This window comes from Hyla sarda, chromosome 13 (genome assembly GCF_029499605.1).
Source record: "Hyla sarda isolate aHylSar1 chromosome 13, aHylSar1.hap1, whole genome shotgun sequence".
Classification (NCBI taxonomy): domain Eukaryota; kingdom Metazoa; phylum Chordata; class Amphibia; order Anura; family Hylidae; genus Hyla; species Hyla sarda.
In genome coordinates, this window is record NC_079201.1 from 17328715 (window position 1) to 17346755 (window position 18041).

Here is an 18041-nt window from a genome sequence, read left to right on the forward strand (position 1 = left end):
TCTAAGCATCATGTCTGGGAGAAACCAGGTACTGCCCATCACCTGCCCAATACCATCCATACAGTGATCATGGTGGAGGCAGCATCATATTTGGAGGAAACCAGGCACTGCCCATCACCTGCCCAATACCTACAGTGATCATCGTGGGGGCAGCATCATGTCTGGGGGAAACTAGACACTGCCCATCACCTGCCCAATACCATCCCTACAGTGATCATGGTGGGGGCAGCATCATATTTGGAGGAAACCAGGCACTGCCCATCACCTGCCCAATACCTACAGTGATCATCGTGGGGGCAGCATCATGTCTGGGGGAAACTAGACACTGCCCATCACCTGCCCAATACCTACAGTGATCATCGTGGGGGCAGCATCATGTCTGGGGGAAACTAGACACTGCCCATCACCTGCCCAATACCTACAGTGATCATCGTGGGGGCAGCATCATGTCTGGGGGAAACTAGACACTGCCAATCACTTGCCCAATACCATCTCTACAGTGATCATGGTGGGGGCAGCATCATGTCTGGAGGAAACCAGGAACTGCCCATCACCTGCCCAATACCATCCATACAGTGATCATGGTGGAGGCAGCATCATGTCTGGGAGAAACCAGGCACTGCCCATCACCTGCCCAATACCATCCCTACAGTGATCATGGTGGAGGGGAAGCTTCATGTCTGGAGGAAACCAGGTACTGCCCATCACCTGCCCAATACCATCCCTACAGTGATCATGGTGGGGGCAGCATCATGTCTGGGGGATACCAGGCACTGCCCATCACCTGCCCAATACCTTCCCTACAGTGATCATGGTGGGGGCAGCATCATGTCTGGGGGATACCAGGCACTGCCCATCACCTGCCCAATACCATCCCTACAGTGATCATGGTGGGGGCAGCATCATGTCTGGAGGAAACCAGGCACTGCCCATCACCTGCCCAATACCATGCTTACAGTGATCATGGTTGGGACAGCATCATGTCTGGGGGAAACCAGGCACTGCCCATCACCTGCCCAATACCATCCCTACAGTGATCATGGTGGGGGCAGCATCATGTCTAGGGGATACCAGGCACTGCCCATCACCTGCCCAATACCATCCCTACAGTGATCATGGTGGGAGCAGCATCATGTCTGGGGGAAACGAGGCACTGTCCATCACCTGCCCAATACCATCCCTACAGTGATCATGGTGGGGGCAGCATCATGTCTGGAGGAAACCAGGCACTGCCCATCACCTGCCCAATACCATGCTTACAGTGATCATGGTGGGGACAGCATCATGTCTGGGGGAAACCAGACACTGCCCATCACATGCCCAATACCATCCCTACAGTGATCATGGTGGGGGCAGCATCATATTTGGAGGAAACCAGGCACTGCCCATCACCTGCCCAATACCTACAGTGATCATGGTGGGGGCAGCATCATGTCTGGGGGAAACCAGACACTGCCAATCACTTGCCCAATACCATCCCTACAGTGATTATGGTGGGGGCAGCATCATGTCTGGAGGAAACCAGGAACTGCCCATCACCTGCCCAATACCATCTCTACAGTGATCATGGTGGGGGCAGCATCATGTCTGGAGAAAACCGGGCACTGCCCATCACCTGCCCAATACCATCCCTACAGTGATCATGGTGGGGGCTGCATCATGTCTGGAGGAAACCAGGCACTGCCCAATACCATCCCTACAGTGATCATGGTGGGGGCAGGATCCCAAACTCAATATAACATCTCTGGAGGGACCTGATTATGGACTCTCAAGCTGCTAGAAACAAAATTTCCTGTACTAAAAAATATTGAACTTTTTGGCCTCAATTCTAAGCATCATGTCTGGGAGAAACCAGGTACTGCCCATCACCTGCCCAATACCATCCATACAGTGATCATGGTGGAGGCAGCATCATATTTGGAGGAAACCAGGCACTGCCCATCACCTGCCCAATACCTACAGTGATCATCGTGGGGGCAGCATCATGTCTGGGGGAAACTAGACACTGCCCATCACCTGCCCAATACCATCCCTACAGTGATCATGGTGGGGGCAGCATCATATTTGGAGGAAACCAGGCACTGCCCATCACCTGCCCAATACCTACAGTGATCATCGTGGGGGCAGCATCATGTCTGGGGGAAACTAGACACTGCCCATCACCTGCCCAATACCTACAGTGATCATCGTGGGGGCAGCATCATGTCTGGGGGAAACTAGACACTGCCCATCACCTGCCCAATACCTACAGTGATCATCGTGGGGGCAGCATCATGTCTGGGGGAAACTAGACACTGCCAATCACTTGCCCAATACCATCTCTACAGTGATCATGGTGGGGGCAGCATCATGTCTGGAGGAAACCAGGAACTGCCCATCACCTGCCCAATACCATCCATACAGTGATCATGGTGGAGGCAGCATCATGTCTGGGAGAAACCAGGCACTGCCCATCACCTGCCCAATACCATCCCTACAGTGATCATGGTGGAGGGGAAGCTTCATGTCTGGAGGAAACCAGGTACTGCCCATCACCTGCCCAATACCATCCCTACAGTGATCATGGTGGGGGCAGCATCATGTCTGGGGGATACCAGGCACTGCCCATCACCTGCCCAATACCTTCCCTACAGTGATCATGGTGGGGGCAGCATCATGTCTGGGGGATACCAGGCACTGCCCATCACCTGCCCAATACCATCCCTACAGTGATCATGGTGGGGGCAGCATCATGTCTGGAGGAAACCAGGCACTGCCCATCACCTGCCCAATACCATGCTTACAGTGATCATGGTTGGGACAGCATCATGTCTGGGGGAAACCAGGCACTGCCCATCACCTGCCCAATACCATCCCTACAGTGATCATGGTGGGGGCAGCATCATGTCTAGGGGATACCAGGCACTGCCCATCACCTGCCCAATACCATCCCTACAGTGATCATGGTGGGAGCAGCATCATGTCTGGGGGAAACGAGGCACTGTCCATCACCTGCCCAATACCATCCCTACAGTGATCATGGTGGGGGCAGCATCATGTCTGGAGGAAACCAGGCACTGCCCATCACCTGCCCAATACCATGCTTACAGTGATCATGGTGGGGACAGCATCATGTCTGGGGGAAACCAGACACTGCCCATCACATGCCCAATACCATCCCTACAGTGATCATGGTGGGGGCAGCATCATATTTGGAGGAAACCAGGCACTGCCCATCACCTGCCCAATACCTACAGTGATCATGGTGGGGGCAGCATCATGTCTGGGGGAAACCAGACACTGCCAATCACTTGCCCAATACCATCCCTACAGTGATTATGGTGGGGGCAGCATCATGTCTGGAGGAAACCAGGAACTGCCCATCACCTGCCCAATACCATCTCTACAGTGATCATGGTGGGGGCAGCATCATGTCTGGAGAAAACCGGGCACTGCCCATCACCTGCCCAATACCATCCCTACAGTGATCATGGTGGGGGCTGCATCATGTCTGGAGGAAACCAGGCACTGCCCAATACCATCCCTACAGTGATCATGGTGGGGGCAGGATCCCAAACTCAATATAACATCTCTGGAGGGACCTGATTATGGTTTTAACCGACGATCCTAATCCAACCTGAGAGAGCTTGGGGGGGATCTGCAGAGAAGAATGGCAGGAAATCCCCAAATCCAGGTGTGTAAACCTTATGGCCTCATCCCCAAGAAGACAGGAGGCTGGAATCACTGCCAAAGGGGCTTCATGTGAGTGAAGGGTCTGAATACTTATGTGATGTCCCAGTACGGGATATGCATCTCACAGTCCCGTCAGCTTGAGTCCCTGCACATCCCCAGGGCTCACCTGCAGTGTACCCCCATAATGTAATTAGTTGTATATTATGTGTAAAGGACCTTTGATCACATGATACTGTTGTCACATGTTAAAGTCACATGTTTTGTTACCCAGAGAGCACCAGGTGACCAGACGACCCGCAGTTAGCCTATGGGCTCCTTGCTCAGCCCCCCTTTATAAGAGGGGGAGGTACTACAATCTCTCTCTTGTGATTCACTTTCTGCTGAGGTGAAGTCCAGATGTCTCAGAGCCGGTGTCCAGCACATCTGGAGGCCTCAAGCCTAAATTACAGCCACAAGTCAGCAAGTCAAGCTGGGGCGTCACTAGGTCAAATAATTCGGGGCCCCTGCCCCGAATGCTAAGCCAAGGTGCCCCGAATGTCAGCTAACATGCACACGGCAGTTTCTTTCTTTTTTTTTAGGGCCACCTAGGTCCCTGCTCTTGCAGTTCTAAAGTGGCCACAGCGCCGACGCAGCCCGAGCTGCTTAATAGCGCCGGCCGTGGCCACTTTAAGACCGTGAGCTTGCTGACCCGCGCAGGAGGAAATGGATGTCACGTGTCAGTGGGACAGCGCTCTGAGGAGCCACGCATGTGTGGGCCCTCAGGGTGCCTGCTGCTGAATCCCCTCCTGCCTCTCTCTGCACTGACTCTCTCACCAGTCAATCAAGAGTGCCTTGGACACGGATGGGAGGAGGGGGCGGAGTCCGGGGGAGAGGACCCTGAACGCGACCATGACCCAGGAGAGGCCGACGCTGCTGTGTGGAGGTAAGAGACGGGGGCTGCTCCAGACATTACTTCAGTGGCCATTGGACAAAGCCTCCAAAGTGTAGGGACAGCTGCCTCCTTGTGCATTACACCCACAGGGTTTCCCAACCAACCGGGGTGCCTCCAGGCAGTGTTTCCCAAGCAGGGTGCCTCCAGCTGTGGCAAAACTACAACTCCCAGCATGCCCGGGCAGCAGCTGGAGGAAGCGTGGTTGGGAAACACTGCTGTAGAGCAGTGTTTCTCAAGCAGGGTGCCTCCAGCTTTGGCAAAACTGCATCTCCCTTGGGCTGTCCGGGCGTGCTGGGAGTTGTAGTTTTGCAACAGCTGGATGCACCCTGGTTGGGAAACACTGCTGTATATTGATGGTCTGTAGAGCAAATAAGGAGAGGTGCAGTACATATGCAGTGCAGTTTCCCAACCAGCCTCGGCGCCTCCAGCTGTTAAAAAACTACAACTCCCAGCATGCCCAGATAGCCAGAGGGCATGCTGAAAGCTGTAGTTTTGCAACAGCTTGAGGTATATTGGTTGGGGAACACTGCCCTAGAAGTTACAGACGGAGTAAAGATGGTGGTGAGGAGATGCAGATATGCCCTGCTGTGTAAAGTACCACATATCTATACCTCCTCACCACCATGTTTACTCCATCTGTAACTTCTAAGACAGTGTTCCCCAACCAGGGTGCCAGATGTAGCAAAACTATGGCTGTCTGGGCATGCTGAGAGTTGAAGTTTTGCAACAGCTGGAGGCACCCTAGTTGGGGAATACTTGTATACAGTGTAGACACTAATGTAAATCCATGTACATACAGGGTAAGTAATGTAATTTTATACAGTGACCCCAACAGCAGAATAATAAGTGCAACTCTTGAGCTGTAATGATTATTCTGCTGGTAAGGTCACTGTGTACATACATTACATTACTTATCCTGTACTGATCCTGAGTTATATCCTATATTATACTCCAGAGCTGTACTCACTATTCTGCTGGTGAGGTCACTGTGTACATACATTACATTACTTATCCTGTACTGATCCTGAGTTATATCCTGTATTATACTTCAGAACTGTACTCACTATTCTGCTGGTGAGGTCACTGTGTACATACATTACATTACTTATTCTGTACTGATCCTGAGTTATATCCTGTATTATACTTCAGAGTGGCCCCAACCATTGAGTGGCCCGCCCCATTGCCCCTCCTCTTTTGTGGCTCCGCCCATGGCCCGGATCTTTTGGAGGCCTAGCAACGCCCCTGAAGTCAAGTCATCTCTGTCTGCTTTCACTATCTTCAGTCAAGTCTATTATAGTCAGTGTGGCTGTCCTAAAGTCTGTCCAAGTCACTGCAAGTCCCAGCAAGCTGCAAGGTCCCCTGTGTTACTGGTCACCTCTCTGGGATCCTATCCTAGCTGTACCAGACTATACCATCTGTCTACCCCCAGTAAAGCTACCGTTAACCCTTACCTGGCCTTGGACTCTTATTTGCCCTGCCTAATTAGGACTAGCAGATCTACCTTCGGGTGGTTACATAGGCAAACCACGCCCCTGGTGTCACGAACATTTAAGGGTTAATACCATCTGCCCCTAGACTACAACATCTGCCCCATACTCCTCACATTGCACCCACATGGCACACCACACTTATGTCACTGCAAGATTCCTGTTTTTCCTTTTCAATACATTAGCAAAGCATTTTCACATTCTGTTATCAGTTTGTCATTATGGGACATTTAAGTTCATAATAAAATTGAAATTAGTAATATTAAAAGGGGTACTCCACTGGCCAGCGTTCAGAACTAAATGTTCTGAACACTGTTTGCGCGCTGCAGGGGTTGGCCATGCCCCTCGTGACGTCACGGCCATGCCCCCTCAATGCAAGCCTATGGGACACTTGCATAGACTTGCATAGAGGGGGCATGGCCGTGACATCACAAGGGGCGTGGCAAACTCCCGCACAGTAAAAACAGCCTTCAGAAGATTTAGTTCCGAATGCTGGCCAGTGGAGTACCCCTTTAATATTCCTTTTAAAATGAAGATAATGTAAACACAAGTGGTGACTGTACCTGGGCGGCATCCATCTCGTTGAGCATGACGATTGAGGAGCAGTTGTAGTCAAAGACCAACCTCCAGAAATCGGGCACAGTATTGGGTAACGGGTGCTGCGTGACCAAGAAAGCTGCTGGCTTTTTATGGCTCTAGAAAACACGAAAACACAATGTGGTTGAAGGTAAAATAGGTAAAGTGATCATTGCAGTCACTGGTAGATATCATTGAGCGGAGACATGTTTGTGTTTGTATCATCAGAGACATTCTGACAGGCAGTGACATAAGGCAGTGTTTATTGCAGACCGGCTAATGCACAGTTTATTCGGCAGTATCTGATCACATAATCTGTCAGTCTTGGGTGTGAGACAGGATTATCCGGGAAATATTCCCTTTGCAGCAAGGAGCTGTCAGATCTCCGACACGAGCAGCAAGATCAGGCCACCCCCCGGAGTGTGACAATCAGGACGCTTCCTGTGACAGATCAGGCTCACAGCTCGGCGTGACAGACAGTAATGCACAGATTATGTGAGTATATACCTGCGTCTGGATGGAATTAGGTCTTGGTATAAACTAATAGCATGTATATATACGTACATCCATGAGTGTGGCGTTGATGTAGTTGCTAGTCTCTCCATCCAGTGAGATGAGGAAAGGAAGGCACCGGTCCAGGGGTAGGACATCCAAAGCCCGGTTTTTGTCATGGTTCCGGGGTAAAAGTCCTATGCTGCAGTCTTCTGGCCTCGCTCGAGGTGTCACAATGTTCAAGGTCTAAAGGTGGACAAGTTTTTGTTTTTTTACTATGAAATGCAGAAAAATGCATTACAGTTGCAGTAAACATTTTGCTTTAGAAGTGGGAAATAGGGAAAGGGGAGGAAAGCTGCTGCCAGACAGATCTTACTGAGAACAAAAGGAGTAGGCAGTTTAAATCCTACATGCACGATACTTCTCTAAATCCGACATGCCTGATGCCCCTCTAAGCTCAACATGCCTGATGCCCCAATAAATCCAACATGCCTGATGCCCCTCTAAGCTCAAAATGGTTGATGCCCCACTAAATACAACATGTCGGATCCCTTTCTAGATCCATCATGCCTGATCCCTCTCTAAATCCAACATGCCTGATGCCCCTCTAAGCTCAACATGCCTGATGCCCCAATAAATCCAACATGCCTGATGCCCCTCTAAGCTCAAAATGGCTGATGCCCCTCTAAATACAACATGTCGGGTACCTTTCTAGATTCATCATGTCTGATCCCTCTCTAAATCCAACATGCCCGATCCCTCTCTAAATCCAACATGTCTGATTCCCCCTAAATCCAACATGCCTGATGCCCAACTAAATCCAACATGGCTGACTCCCCCTAAATCCAACATGCTCGATCCCCCTCTAAATCCAACATGTCTGATTCCCCCGAAATCCAACATGGCTGATTCCCCCTAAATCCAACATGGCTTATTCCCCCTAAATCCAACATGTTCGATCCCCCTCTAAATCCAACATGCCAGATCCCTCCCTACATCCAAAATACCAGAGCCCTTTCTAAATCCAACATGTCCCATCTTTCTATAGATCCATCATGCCCCATCCCTCTATCCACCAATGCCATTTTTTGAGGGTCGGGAGGCCACATATACAATAGATAGGGAGTCAGTTCCACCATATAAAGAAGGTACATGTGACTTTTTATTAAAGGGGTATTCCAGGCAAAAACTTTTTTTTATATATCAACTGGCTCCGGAAAGTTAAACAGATTTGTAAATCACTTCTATTAAAAAATCTTAATCCTTCCAATAGTTATTAGCTTCTGAAATTTTCTGTCTAACTGCTCAATGATGATGTCACGTCCCGGGAGCTGTGCATGATGGGAAAATATCCCCATAGGAGCTGGACAGTTCCCGGGACGTGAGTCATCAGAAAGCAGTTAGACAGAAAACAGCAACTCAACTTCTGAAGCTAATAACCATTGGAAGAATTAAGATTTTTTAATAGAAGTAATTTACAAATCTGTTTAACTTTCCAGATCCAGTTGATTTATAAAAAAAAAGTTTTTGCCTGGAATACCCCTTTAATATGTATGGAGGCCTGTAATGATCCATTTCATATATAATCCATTGATGAATATATTTACATCAGCCACTGTTCCCTTTGGAGCCCTTAATTCAACTTTCCCCATCTCAGACAGCATACTGTATGCACCCAACAGTTCAGTGGTCACCAACCTGTGGCCTCCCATTTATTTCAAAACTACAACTCCAGCATGCCAGGGGACATGAAGAGCCACGGGTTGGTGACCACTACTCTTTGACCATGCTTATAAATATTCTATATACTTTGAGAAATCACACAGGAATAGGAAAATACTCAGATCCAAAGGAGAGGATGGCCTTGCTATTCCAGTTAAACGGAGTGTTCAAACATATTTGGGACTACCTTCAAACTAGATAGCTTGGGGCATCTGGGAATCTATTATACCAGGACTGCCGTGAGTGGAAGATTAGGTTTGGTTCAGGCCTATCAACAACAATTAATAGGAAACCATCTGTTCACACCTCCATTAGAAGAGAAGGGTTTCTAGGCCATACTGGAAATCAAGTATGACAAAAGGACCAGACCCAGATACAGACAAATTTGTCATGGAAGAGCGAATTAGGCTTTTCCATACCAGAAAGAGTGAAAATCTAGTTTACATAGTGTTCCTGTGGGATTATGTCTCTGGTGATTACGTCAAGATATCTTCTAATGCCCCCATGTATTGATGGTGATGGTGGCAAAGTCTGGTATTTTTTATGTATTTCCATTATTCAAAGTTTTTTGACGATCGGTTGTTCAAACAATTACAGGCGGCTTGTAAATGACCCTACAATGTTCCTGCTATCAATCTTCCCTGGCTCGCTGCTTTCCCTGTGAAAAAAAATCTAATTATGTTACTACTTGTGTTGCAGAATTCTACCTAAACACTGGGGCACCCATTCAGTACCAATATGTAGTGAAAGGCTTAGAATTGTAAGTGGAGAGACTAGAGAAATACAGGGATAATCGTGCACACTTTGCGGCACACGGGTCTGTCTGGTACTTAAAGAGGTTTTCCGGGCTGTAATGATTGATAGCTTACCCTCAGGATAGGCCATTAATTGGAGATGAGCTGCAGTAACCTGGCGCCATCGCTACACAATGCGCAACCCATGGCTTCTTGTCTCAACATCTGTAACCCGGAACCACTTTCTGATGAGTGATTGGTGGCCTATCCTGAGGACTGTCTAGGCTAAAGTACCTTCTACATGGGCCAATTATTGGGCAAATAAACATTGCTAGAAATGCTTGTTCCTGTTACGTGGCCCATGTAAAAGAACAAGCCAACAGCTGGCAAACACGTGTTTATCGGATCTATATGGGATTTACACATTATCCTCTTTATGGGATGAACGTTATGGGCCGATAACAAACAATCTAGCCATTGTTCGTGCAACCTGGCCCACACATTCATTGAATGCTGATCAACAAGATCGCTGCTATTTTTTGGGGCCTTCTTGGCCCCTGTAAGTTCACTAAATTGGCTTGACCTATCTCAGAATCTTGCACATTTTTTGGAGCAGGGGCCCAGGTAGCAAGAAGCAACCAATCAGAGCTTCATTTTCTATTTAATTAGAGCAATTTTAGAAATGAAAGATGATCTGTGATTGGTTGCTACCTGTCCGAGACAAGAACCAGACACACTTTTGGCAAGGTGTCCCATCTGAAGCCTTCGCTTTCTTTCCCCAAAGCCAGGCTGTTTTTACCGAGGCCATTGCCCTTTTGTGAGACCTGGCAGAAAAGTATCTAAAAAGTTTCTAAAACTCATATTAAATGTTGTGCTAGTTCTACAATTCTGGTGCATTTGCAATAGTAAATCTACTCATGTGTTCCATTATCCTTAAATATTTGTAAAACTGCAATAAAGGAAAAAAGCCCGGAGGCTTGATCAGTGTGATTGTTGGAAGCCTATGCATTAAAGGGGTACTCCGCCCCTAGACATCTTATCCCCTATCCAAAGGATGTCTGATCGCAGTGGTCTGGCCTCTGGGACCCCTGCAATCTCCGTGCAGCACCCTGCGTTCTGAACATTATGTTCAGAACCCTTGGTGCAGGGGGCTGTGATTGTGACGTCGCGCCCCCTCCCATAGACATGAATGGAGGGGGCGTGGCATGATGTCACAAGGAGGCGTCGTGTGACATCACTACCACAGCCGCCAACACCCAAGAGCTCTGAACATAATGTTCAGAACGTCGGGTGTTGCAAGGAGATCACAGCGGGGTTCCAGAAGCCGAACCCCCGCGATCAGACATCTTATCTCTTATCCTTTGGATAGGGGATAAGATGTCTAGGGGCAGAGTACCCCTTTAAGCTGGTCATACATTATTTATTATTATTTATTTATATAGCACCCTTGGTTGAAGGGAAGGGTTAAAATAAATAAAACAAACATAGGAACAATGAAAGTGAATTTTTTGATAATTGTGGTGGGGTCTACTATCGATAGCCTTGTCTGACTACTAATAAGCTATCCTTTTTGGAACAATGAATGTGCCACAGAAATACATTTGAGAACTTGTACAACTATCAGTCACTCTTCCCAGCTCCACCACAAGCACTTGGCAAAGCATGCATGTTTTTCGTCAATGGAGAAGACTAAATTAGCCAATGAGGCCAACTATCTCCTGTGGGAAACAAAGGCTCAGACAAGTTGAAATCCAACTTGTCCATACTTTATCCTCCCTTCCCCGTCACCTGCCATAGAGGGAGAGCCAGAAGATGCCTATACACATGGGGTAGTCATCCAGTGCTGCCAAAATAAACCAACAATGTTTTAATGTCTTTGGCACCTTGTTCGGTAACACACCTGAAACTCATCTTTGATTTGGCTGCAGTTGGTCTGTGGATCTATGCGGCTGATGTTGTAGTAGACAGAGCGGAATTCACAGACCGGGATGGCGGTGTTGCCACACAAACAAGCTTCAAGGATGGCATCGTGAACAAAAACATACTGCTCCTAGAAAACAAGAGCAAACTCAGTCACGGGGAACAGCAAGTTAGAAATTTTTTCAATAATTTAATCGTTTTTTGTTGGCATTTACGTCTACTTTAATGACATTCTCTGCGCGTGCCCCTACTGTTATATTGACCGTTTTGGCTTTTCTCTTATGCCAAATCACAAAGGTATTTTATACCTGCAGTCTGAGGTTATTGGTTTGTGTTTTCCTTTTTCCATTTTTCCATTCAAGCATAAAGAGGTCAACTCCTCTCTGCGTGTATTATAGAATTGTATTCACTAAGCAATTGCGTGTATGTTACATCAGTAGCATAGTACAATAGGCACAGCTTTGGGGCCAGTCTTGGTTGGTTGGTCCCATCCTATTGGGTGATGATAACCTGTGCAGGACTTTTTTTTTAACAAACAAGAGGTCCAAGGTTCATGAAAACAAAAGAGTTCTGGCTCATAGGTGCGATAAGAACGGGAAGCTTTATTCAATTATATATATTTAGCAGTTGAACAACAAATGCTGATGCGTTTCGGTTCTCTGGTGCCATTAAAGGGATATTCCAGGAATTTTTATATTTGACTATGCTACAGGGGCTGTAAAGTTAGGGAAGTTCATAATATAGTGTCTGTACCTAAGTTTGATATTGGTGTCCAAATTCTTATGTGATGTTTGCCCATGATGTTTATATTTAGCAGCATACAAAATTAGTGTTGTCTCAGGTTTTTCAAGGTTGCAGTGTGGCCCGAGACATTACATCACTAGTCAGATGTTCAAATAAGCCTGTCTGCTTCAATGGGTGGAGCAACCAATGGGGGGGGGGGGGAAGGAGATCATTCTGAAGGGAATAGTAGTTTTGCAACTGCTGGAAGAACCATAGTTATAAAACACAGGTCTATCATTCACAGCAAAGCATGGTAGGGAGCTTAGGTGTGCTTCAATGGATGGGGTGGCTGATGTGTGGGAGGAAGAAAAGTGACCTTACACTTAAAAACAAGGATAATCAGACTTGTAGTTGGAGGGAGGGAACTCCAACAGGAAATAGCTATTTCACAAAAAGAAAAAGTCCAAGAGAGCAGCACTCCTGAGGCAGATGCAGTGGTGTTAGGGTGCGTTCAATTGCTTCAAGTCCGAGTCACGAATCCCTCCAAATAGTAAATGAAAGGCAACTGCACTCCCATAAGGTGCAAAATGTTAGCTCTTTATTCACACAAACGTTTGTGTGAATAAAGACCTAACATTTTGCACCTTATGGGAGTGCGGTTGTCTTTCGTTTACTATTTTACAAAAAGATAGCAGCATTGTTATGGTGGACTCACAACACAGCCATTTAGCTCCAAGACAAGCGCAGATCTCTCCTAAGCATGTCCATTACTGTCTGGCAGGTACGTACTAAAATCACCTTAACCCCTTTAATCTTGGCATGCCAAGATTACAGGTACCAGAGATCCGAAGATTTTTGCAATGTAGCTTCTCTGTTACTTACATGACTGATGCAAGTTTATTTATATGGTATAACAATATCCTGTACATTTATGTAAGCGCAAGACAATGCATTAGTACCACTCGCAAGCAAAAAAAAATAAAAGACTAAAAATAAAAAAAGATGAATTTCTTGTACTGTGTATAACAATACCTCAGGGTTATATAGAAATGGATGATAATCATGCGCAAAATCATATGCATGGTTGCTCAGGACGGCCGCCTGTTCATTGTGCTGTTTCCCAGGTGTAATATTCCCATAGGTGTTTCATTATAGATGTAGTAGCGCAGGCTAGTCATTACCTAGTGCACTTCACTGGCTATAACCATCCATCTTTCTCACCTCGGTCTGTACCATGTTGACTCTCTGAGCTCTTAGCTCCCGCACACAGTTGAATATGTCCACCACTCCCTCGTTCTCCGCCATGTCCAGCATAATATCGATGGCTATAAAACAGCCCGTTCTGCCCGCTCCAGCACTATGCAATCAAGTGAAAAGTCAAAAAATAATAGTATATTATTACAAACACATTTCATTGAAATACAGGTCATTGTAAATTCAGAGATCTCACACCAAAGACTTTGGTGGTTCCTGTGTTCACTGGAGGATAGGATCCTGAGGGCCCCTCTATCTATGTAGAACAGCGTTTCCCAACCAGGATGCCTCCAGCTGTAGCAAAACTACAACTCATAGCATGCCCGGACAGCTGTCTGGGCATGCTAGTAGTTGTAGTTTTGCTACAGGTGGAGGCATCCTGGTTGGGAAACAGAAATATAGACCATGTCAAGTCAACCCTTAAAGAGTACCTATCATGATGTTATTATCCTTCCAGTTCACTGCCCCCATCATGATAAACCACCCCCTGCCTTTATTTTTATTATTTGTTATTTTTCTACCTTGATATTGCTCTGTATTTTCTGTTCAGTCTCAGTCAGATTCACAGACTGGGAAGGGGTGTCCCCCAGCAGGTGTGACATCATCTGAAGCCATACAGGGGAGAACTTCCTCCCTCACTCTGCTACACACAGCCCAGAGCAGTTCAGTGTGAGATGAGCTATGATTGGCTAAGGCGGCACACTCACCCCTCAGCACTCCAGACTGCATTTCCTGATTTTGGACTTCTGCCAGGCCAGCAGGAGTCCAAAGTCAGTGCAAGAGATGGGGAAAATGTGCTCTGGACAAGTAGTGAGACACCTAGTGGATGCTTTTTTTATACACAAATAAAACATAAAAATAAAAAAAATTCAAACAGTACATTAGAAAGATTTTTTTTATTAATGCAATAGCAAAAAATTGTTTTAATGACAGTGCCCATTTAAACACACTGTAATCTTTGTTGTTACCATTGGACAAAAAGGAAGATCACCAATAAGAGCTAATATGCAATTTGTCATTAACCTATAAGAAACAGACCCTAATGACCCTGGTTGGCTCCATAGTCACCTTCAATTAGGTTGTCTTCTGCTGGATCATTGGGGCCATTATAATGTCAAAGCCAGGGTTTACCTTGGGGTCCCCTGGAACGCCAATCAGACCCCCGCTTTAACATTTGTTGAATTTAATTTGGAATAAGACTAGAAAGACTTGAACATATATTGTTCACTTCCCATCTCAATGTGCACCATAGAGCATCATTGTGCTGTATTGTTGGTAGAGGGGTTTGGGTATACATTTGGCTAGAAAAAGAAGAGGTACTGTATTACTACCAACGATGACATACTATGTGTGCAGACAGTAGTTATGTGACACATATAGGTGGACTGTTTACTTGGGTATTTACCGTGGAGGTAGCCCATGCAGCTACTATGTGGCCACAGAGAAGCAAGGCCTGGATCAGGATGGGGCATCCTAGTTGCTAATATAAACAAGGCTTCCCCTTTCCATAGTCAGTGGTATACTTAGGTTTTGTGCTGGCCCACGTCTGCAGTGGGGGTGGGGGGTGGGATTTTGAGCTAGTAGGGGGGTGCTTCTCCAAGATAGGGGCGACCTTAATACATATATCTTGGTGAATGGTGAGAGTCAAGTTGGTGGCAGCTGCCAAGGACTTAAACAAATAAAAAGCATCCTTTCCCCTGCTAACGTCCCTTGATAAAGTGCCACCCTAGGCCTGGGCTTTGTTGGCCTAGTTAAAAAAGGCAGAAGAACTGACCAAGAGGTTGCCCAGCCCTTTTATCTTATAGCCCTGTTATCTCGGGGGGGGGGGGGGGGGGGTCGGAGAAAGGCATACAAGTCAATGGCACTTCATGCCCATAATATGGTTACATGTGAAAGTGTGACCCAGCACCAGAAAGTAGGGGGGGGGGCACCTTGTTTCTTGCTATGGGAGTAATCAAAAATATCTACCCCACTGAATGTGGAAACTATTGTTACCTGCAATGCACAGTGATAGGTCCAGCATCTGGTGGGTTGAGAAACTTCACCTGTCTAACAAAGCCCAAAAGACCTGTGGCGTAACACGGCACACCATGGTCTGGCCAGCTGGTGAAGTGGAATTGGCGAATCTCCCGGATGTCATGAGATCCCTTCTGAGAAACATAGACAAAAACATTAACATCTCAAGGTCTAACAGAAAGTCTCAAACAGTAATCTAACTTGTGCATTACATACCTTTTGCACTGTGAATGTCCTGATGACGTACTCTGCCAATGGCTCTGTTTCTATAAGGGACACCTTAATGTCCCCATAGACTTCTGTATCATCAGGCCAGTACCTGACACACTTTACCTAGAGATACAACAGAAACAAAAACTGTTTATAGAAGGAAAATGGGGGAAGTGCACATAGAGCAATAACATAGATCCTATTGAGAGCTCAGAAATAAAAGACAAAAAAGAGAGACAGGGGGCACTCCCTTTGTAACAGATAAAAGAACTGTGGGTCCCTCCACCACACCTAGGTGATATTACTCACCCATTGGTGCAATTCTCTGTGGAGAATCGGTGGGTAGAGGTATTAGGAAGCTGCTGCACTCAGACCGGGACTGGATTCTGAGCAAGAATTTATTTGCAAAAAGGACAACGCGTTTCGGCACATACAAACTGCTTTCCTCAGGTCCAAATGTACATCAGCACTCTTCAAATGCTGGTGGGTGCAATAGATGCTTGTAAGGATTCCTGTGTGGTGCGGCGCTGGCGTGGTCTGGCCGTACGTTTGGACCTGTGTGGTGCGGCGCTGGCGTGGTCTGGCCGTACGTTTGGACCTGAGGAAAGCACTTTGTATGTGCCTAAACGCGTTGTCCTTTTTGCAAACAAAAATCACTTGTCCTGTGCTGACTTGAGTCTCTCCGTTTTGTGACCTCCTAAGCAGCGCCTCGTTAGACCGTTTTTTGCCTCTATTTGAGTTATCCTATTGAGAGAGAACCTATCCCCAGTTGGTCCCGTCTTCTTTGTAACCCGGTGGTGAGAAAGGACTTTCCTTTCCAGAGGAACTGCATTATTATCAAACATTGGAGTACAATATTGGCCCATGGATTATAGTAAGGAGGTGAAAAAACCAATGCCAGGTCCTTCTGTTTTAGGTGACAACATCTGGTCCATCTTTGATCTTTACTATGAGGTCTCTCCTCTATATACACCACCGGTATGAAGGTCAGATCACATGGTCATGGATGTTCATAGTGAAATGAAGATCTAGATTGGTAATATTTAGTATTCTTGTCCCTAAGTCATCTCATATACATTATAATAACTTATTTTGACATTTCACATCGAAGAAAGGAATACAGAATGCCTCTAAAGCTAAGCAAATCTAGATGATTCATACAACAAGACTGTACGGAGCACAACCTTTTAGCTAACAGAGAATGGATTTTGCTTTTAATTTTTTATCCAAATAGCTTTTTGTGTTTTATTTTTGTAGTGTTTTCCTGTCTCTTATTAGATTTAAGATCTTTGTCTTACACCAGTTGTTAAACCCTAACCCTTTCCTTACCGCTAACACTGTAAGATTATGATCACAATTCTTTTCTCAAGTGTAGGTCTCATACCCTTCCGACTTCCACCAGATTTGTCACCATCACCACACTGACTGAGTTCTCCTGCCAGATCATCCGCCAAAAATCCTTCACTGTCTCCTGCATAGGACCTGGGGGATAAACAGAAGACACAATGGAACCTTGATGCCTATAAACTTAAAGTTACGATTTGGTTCTAGATTATTTAATGGTCATGCTGAATATCTGGCTTTAAAGGGGTTATCCAGGAAAAAACTTTTTTATATATGAACTGGCTCCAGAAAGTTAAACAGATTTGTAAATTACTTCTATTAAAAAATCTTAATCCTTTCATTACATATGAGCTGCTGAAGTTGAGTTGTTCTTTACTGTCTAAATGCTCTCTGATTACACGTGTCTCGGGAACCGCCCGGTTTTGAAGCAAATACCCATAGCAAACCTCTTCTACTCTGTGCAGTTCCCGAGACAAGCAGAGATGTCAGCAGAGAGAACTGTTGCCAGACAGAAAACAACAACTCAACTTCAGCAGCTGATAATTATTGAAAGGATTAAGATTTTTTAATAGAAGTAATTTACAAATCTGTTTAACTTTCTGGAGCCAGTTGATATGAAAAAAAAGTTTTTTCCTGGAATGCCCCTTTAAGAGAAGGTACAATTCTCTTGAAATGGCTACTCAACATGGGGAGATGACCATCAGAATCTGTCATTTTGACGTCTGTCTTTAGATGCCTGTTTCTTACTTGATCCTTTAAAAAGTACCTATCATGATCTTGTTAAATTTTAGAATCTTCCCAGTTCACTGCCCCCATCATGATCAACCACCCCCTGCCTTAATTTTTTATTATTGGTTAGTTTTCTACCTTGATATTGCTCTGTATTTTCTGCTCAGTCTCAGTCAGATTCACAGACTGGGAAGGGATGTTCCCCAGCAGGCTGTGACATCATTTGAAGCC

The 18041-nt window shown here is 46.1% G+C and overlaps 1 protein-coding gene across 12 annotated transcripts in view; it reads right to left on the bottom strand.

Annotated features, from left to right (window-relative positions):
* The window catches only part of PTPRT (protein tyrosine phosphatase receptor type T), a 433706-nt gene that overhangs the window by 30753 nt on the left and 384912 nt on the right, over positions 1-18041 (bottom strand). For 11 of the 12 annotated variants that reach the window (XM_056549647.1, XM_056549653.1, XM_056549642.1 and 8 more), the window contains 7 exons: positions 17122-17219; positions 15744-15860; positions 15507-15661; positions 13479-13614; positions 11515-11664; positions 7231-7404; positions 6654-6785 (listed from right to left, as the gene is read on the bottom strand). In XM_056549647.1, coding sequence (XP_056405622.1) covers positions 6654-6785; positions 7231-7404; positions 11515-11664; positions 13479-13614; positions 15507-15661; positions 15744-15860; positions 17122-17219 — 962 coding nt within the window. The remainder of the gene's footprint in view (positions 1-6653; positions 6786-7230; positions 7405-11514; positions 11665-13478; positions 13615-15506; positions 15662-15743; positions 15861-17121; positions 17220-18041) is intronic. The other variant, XM_056549644.1, reaches the window with a different exon arrangement.